The sequence below is a fragment of the Aegilops tauschii genome, chromosome 7 (assembly GCF_002575655.3).
Source record: "Aegilops tauschii subsp. strangulata cultivar AL8/78 chromosome 7, Aet v6.0, whole genome shotgun sequence".
In the NCBI taxonomy this organism is placed as follows: Eukaryota; Viridiplantae; Streptophyta; class Magnoliopsida; order Poales; family Poaceae; genus Aegilops; species Aegilops tauschii.
The window spans coordinates 109,306,564-109,312,357 of record NC_053041.3 but is presented as its reverse complement, the minus strand read 5'-3'; the positions used below and the strand labels follow the sequence as shown (position 1 = coordinate 109,312,357).

The following is a 5,794-nucleotide window of genomic DNA, read 5'->3' as shown; positions in this document are numbered from 1 at the left end:
GTCTCCAATGACAACATTAGCGGTCTTGCCGCCTTTCCCAGGATGACGCTTGTCATAGCGATTAGGGCAACTAGGAGCCCAATGATCAGGATCCCCACACACATGACAGACACCTTTCTTCTTGTCATTCTTCTTCTTGAAGTTTGTGTGTTGCACAGCCTTGGTCTTCCCATCAAACTTTGCTTTACCATCAAACTTGCCCTTGTTCTTGAACTTGTGGGGCTGGAAGTTCTTCTTCTGTACTAGATTGGCACTAGATCCTCCCTCAATACCTCGAGCACGTGTGTCCTTTGCTCTCGCCTTTTCTTCCACATCAAGAGTGCCAATGAGATCCGGGATGGAAAACTCCTGTCTCTTATGTTTCAGTAAGGTAGCAAAGTTCCTCCACGAAGGAGGAAGCTTAGTGATGATACCTCCGGCAACAAACTTGTCAGGTAGCATACAACTGAAGTGCTCAAGTTCTCTAGCAAATGACTGTATCTCATGAGCTTGCTCAACCACGGAGCGCTCTTTAGTCATCCTGTAATCATAGAATTGCTCCATGATGTACAGCTCAGTGCCAGCATCCGAGACCCCAAACTTGGCCTCGAGTGCATCCCACATATCTTTTCCATTATCAATTGACGCATAAGCATCAACTATGTTCTCACCAAGAACACTCAAGGGAGCAGCCTTAAACAGAGTATCCATTTTCTGAAAGGCTTGTGCCTGTTGAGCATCAAGCTCCCCTTCTGGTTTGCCAAGAGTGGCGTCATAGCAACTCATGGTTTGAAACCATAAGACTGCTCTCACGCGCCACCTCTTATAGTGGATACCTTCAAACATAGGAGGTCTCATGGCAAAACCACTTGGGGTAAATTGCCTATAATAAGGTTTTTGGATTGTTGGAAATATGAGCAATTTACCAAATAATTTTGCTAATGGAAATACTAGATAAAGCATGACTAATATAGCAGAGATAAAGCAAGTCATGTAATCTGACAGAGTGAAGGTGAATAGCATCTGCATATATGAACTTGAACTAAACACATCTAGAACAGACACTAGATGAAGTTGCATATATAAAGTAGAACCTATCATATGTAGGGCAGAAACTAGACCAAAGAACTGTGGCAGGACATCTAACAGAAAGAGCAAGAACACGTACGGGACAGCAGCAGCAGAAGCACTGGACTTGGGGTCGACATCCTCTCCAGCCATGTCGTTGATGAGGTCGTCGACGTCCGGGAAGAAGTCGTCGTCGGGGAAGTAGTCGTCGAAGTCCGTGATGAAACCTTATCACCCTTCTCCCGTACAGGACTCAAAAGGTGCGGTTTCGGAGGCCTACTGTCCCGACCTGCGGTGCACGCCGCAAGCCGGGATGGGGAAGATCGTAGCAGCAGCGCACAGGAACCTTGTGGCGAGAGGAAGAGGACCTTCTGGTGTGTTTCTCTGGAGAGGAGCGACCTCTCTTATATAGGCACAGGAGAAGGACACGAACAGGCTGCGGCGGGAGGTGAAGCAACGGAGGGAGACGAAGCGAACAGGTGCGCCGTTCGTATTCAGGCTCCACTACAGCAAAACGTTTCAGCTCCTGTGTGACCGTTCGTATACCCGTCGTGCGTGGCAAAAATTTAGGATGTCCCTCTTGTTCTCATGCTCATATATGTGGGGAAAGAACCTCCCTTATAAAGAGGTCCAACTCCCTCTAAACTAGCAATGTGGGACTAAACTTTAGTTCCACCTCTTGCCTTGCACGAATGGGCTGCGTGGGCCTCTAGGATTTACTAGGAATTTCTGAAACTGCTATTGGGCTAGGCCCAAAATAGACAAAATTCCAGCAACTTTGTGGCAGCTGATGACATGTTGTGATATGATTATTGAGGACGAGGGTGAAGGGGCAGCCCGAAACCATGATTTTGACAAGTCTGGAGAACAAGTCCATATCCCAGAACAACAAGATGCATACCAACTTATGAATTTTCTGTAAATGCATCAGAATCTTTGAGATCATCGGATGCACGTGCAGCTACTCAGTGATCTTGTGGAGCATATGTAGAGCCACAATGAAAACCAATGAACTGCGCTCTTAAATAAATTTGATGTTTAAACTATCTATTTTTTGCCACAAAAAATTGTGCTTATGTGTGATATTCACATGTATGATGAACTTGCATGAATTCGAGGGTTTCAATTTGAGTAGTGTGATCGCCCGCAGTCAACAAGGGCCTGTTCGGCGTTGTCCGTGGTCACACTTGGGCACGTTTGCGGACGTTTAGAAGGGACGGATTTACCGAGTCCAGTTGTAGACGCTCTTACCAGCTATGGGCTACAGAGACGCCCGTTACACGCGCACATATATACAGTCTCGCCGTTTATTACTGTCGCAAACATCATCTAGTGGAAGAAGTGGAACTGCGAGCGCAACTACTGCTCCAACAGCCTGTAAATTGCAACGTGATACGGAACACTGTGCTAGCACGCAGAGTCCACCACCACCTTGATCCGTTGGAGGAACAGCTCACCTCCACAAACACCAAGGCCAACCGAACTTTGGGAATTAAGAAAAGAATTCGAAACGTCCATCCCAGCTTCCTCTCACCCTCTCCCCACATGCAGGCGCACATCGGCACATGCACCGGCAGGCACCTGATTTTCTCCAAGTCAAACGCGCCACCAAGGACACCATTGAATGCTAATTATGACAGCGAGACAGAAACCATTTTGTTAATCAGTAGGGACATGGCAAATCTCGAAAATAATGGTTAACCATCAGAAGTTTACCTGTCAAATCTGATTAAACTGGCAAACTGTATCGTCAGAAAGTTCAGAACCGTGCTTCCTTTTGCTCATGAGTAGCTTCTAAGTTGCTCCAATTCTATTGTACTTGTAATGCAGATTAGTACTATAGATTATGTATGATATGAATGTTCCACAAAACTTTTTGGACCTCTCTCACAATTCAAGTCACAATCATGCAAGAATGTGTTTTTGCTCTGCTATCTGTGCGTCAATTCCTCGATCGTAGTCGTAAAACAACGCAGTTCCTGTAACTACAATCAATCTGAACAAGCAAAAGAAAAAAAGAATAGCACAAGGAAAAACAAATCCATCTTCTGCGTTCAAATTGCAAACTGAATTTCAAGAAGAAGATGTGCAAAAATCAAATGCGGCTCAAGAATGGCTCCCAGCGCTGCTGCTGTTCGCCTGCCACCCGCCGGCGGCCCAGAGCGGCGCCGTCCTCGTCCGCGCGAGCGGCAGCTTCTCCTCCGCAAGGGACGGGGCGCCGCTGCTGCCGAAGCTTCCTGACTGCGACTCCACGTCCCGGCGCTCCCGGTCGTCGGCGCCCTCGTTCCTGCTCGCCTCGGCCATCGCCGGCCACCGGAACGACACGGACCGCCTCGCGCCGGCCAGTGCCCGGCCGTCCTCCTTCTTGGCGCCGCGCACCATCCAGATCTTGGACACGGAGAAGCTGTCCTTGTTGCTCAGCCTCGCGTCGTCGCCGCGACGCGCTCCGGCGGGCTCCGGCGCGGCGGCCTCTTTCACGGCCGCCTCCCACGCCCCTCTCTTGGCGACGTCGCTCCCGAAGTCGCACTCTGAGAGCGCGTGCCGGCGCCGCGACCTCGGGCGCTTCTTGGCCGGCGTCTTGATGGCGACGCGGAGCGCGGCGTGGTCGTCCATGACGTACTCGTAGGATCCCATGGACAGGCACCTCCTACGTCCAAGGTCGTCTCTGCCAGCGGTTTGATCGGCGGCGAGATGCCCTGAACCGCCATTGCTGCCGTCCATGCACCGGAGCTTGCCGAGCTTCACCTCGACGACCTCCTCTGCCTTCGGAGACGCCTCATTCTCATGGTCGTCCCTTCCACCCAGCGCCTCCGCGGCCGTGTCGGCGCGGCCGTCGGACTCGAGGACGAGCACCACCGGGCTGGACGCGGGCGAGAGGTCGAGGACGCTGCCGCGGCAGAGCGGGCAGGTGGAGTGCGAGAGCAGCCAGGCGTCGATGCAGGGCACGTGGAAGGCGTGGCCGCAGGTGGGCAGCAGCCGGAGCGCGTCGTCCATGGCGAACTCGCACAGGCACACGGCGCAGTCGAAGGGGTCGCCGCCGCCCTTGCGGGCGCCGAGGATGGCGCGGTAGACGAAGACGGGGAGCGCGTCGATGAAGGCCTGGTCGACCCCGGCGTCGTGGAGGTGGAACAGCTGCTGCAGCTGGCCCTGGAGCGCCGTGGGGCTGCTGCCGTCGACGTCGCCCGCGGCGACGCGCAGGCGGTGCCGCCGCGCGCGCCGCAGCCGGAGGATGTTCTGCACCAGCAGGTTGAGCAGGCCGAAGATGAAGAACACCATGGCCAGGATGGCCACGATGAGGAGCACGCCCGGGCTCAGCTTGTTCTGGATGGTGTCGAGCACGGAGTTCGTGGGCGGCGGCGGCGCCGCCGCCGCGGGGGTGGACGACGACGAGGCGTCCATGGTAGGCAGGCGTAGGCTATGCCGTGGCCGTGATGTGTGTGCCCGAGATGCTGGACATGGTGATTAATGGCGGTGGGTTAAGGTGTTCGGAGGAGATCCGTGGACCGCCGGGATGGTGCGGTGGTGGAAGTCACTGCGACGGAAGGTAAATGGGGGCAAGGGAGAGGTGATCGGTATTTATTGCCTCGTTATTGTGCAGCACTCGCGCATTGGAGATCGGATCCATTTTTATCTTGGGAAAGCCATTCTGAATTTGCAGAGGGTAATGTGCCACAGTGATATGGAGATCGCTTGCTATTTTTCGACCAAAGCTGCATCGGTACTGAAACCTGAATACCGGGGACCAAAATCCTGTTTTGACCTTTTTGTTTCAAGTTTACCGTGATTTGAACCCGTGAAAGTTTGCCCGGATTTGACCATTTTTTGTACTATCAGAATCTCGGACGATAGGGTTTGATCAACGTTCAAACGGCGTTTGCTCGTGGCAAAGGTCTACCTCCGCAGCGGGTGGGTTTATCTTTGATCGAGTGTGGATGGCTTAATGCTTGTCATGTTAGGGTTGATTGTGGTCTTGTCTTGAGTGGTTGATTGTTTCGGCTTAGTCTTAAGGCTTGTAAATTGTAACTATATTTTTTCTATCAACGCATCGAGATGCATCTTTGTGTTTTTGAGAGAGAAAAATGATCTTCTGCCCCCAAAGCTATGGAACTTAAGGCTCTTATACCGCCCTAGTTGTCAAACATGTATGGAACACTTATGAAAGGATCTAATGGTCGACTAGAGGGGGGGGGGGATAGAAAACTACAAATTTTTAGCTTAACTTCCTAATTTTAGGAATAGTGCTAATAAAGTAAGTTCTTTAGATATGTAATCTATGACAAGAATAACCTATATGACAAGTGAACTAACGATAAGCAATATCAACCAGCTAGCTAGCAAGCAAACACAATGAAAGGTACAAAACGAATAAACCACACAAGCTGGAGGCGCGGATGTACCCCAAAATTCACACTCTTGGGGGAGTGCTAATCTCCGTTAGAGAGGTGTGAGAGACAAAGCTCCCGAATGCCACCAAGTGGCTCACCCTATTCCCCCTTTGAGTCACCCAACGGACAAGCCTCAATTCACTTGTGATTGGTCTTGAAGGTGACCAGCAGACCTTTACAAACTTTTCCAGAGCACATCACGCACGCACGGAAGCTTTCGGGCTTGACTCCTACCACCCAAGAGTCTGAAATCTCCAAGAGTAACAAGAACTAGTGATGAACAAGTGTGGGGATCACAAATTGGTTCGGTGGAAGTGTAGATTGGGTGAATATTTTTCAATCATCAATGTTTGGTGGTGTTT

At 51.3% G+C, this 5,794-nt stretch overlaps 1 protein-coding gene across 1 annotated transcript; it reads right to left on the bottom strand.

The window, feature by feature from the left end:
* Positions 1-2,909: 2,909 nt before the first annotated feature.
* On the bottom strand, positions 2,910-4,917 carry LOC109753345 (putative RING-H2 finger protein ATL49). The gene has a single exon (XM_020312248.4). The coding sequence runs from the start codon at positions 4,444-4,446 to the stop codon at positions 3,154-3,156; it is 1,293 nt and encodes a 430-aa protein (XP_020167837.1). The 5' UTR covers positions 4,447-4,917; the 3' UTR covers positions 2,910-3,153.
* Between the last annotated feature and the right edge of the window lie 877 nt (positions 4,918-5,794).

Excerpts from the sequence above, each read along its gene's own strand:
- LOC109753345 (XM_020312248.4), bottom strand. The coding sequence starts at position 4,446 with ATGGACGCCTCGTCGTCGTCCACCCCCGCGGCGGCGGCGCCGCCGCCG.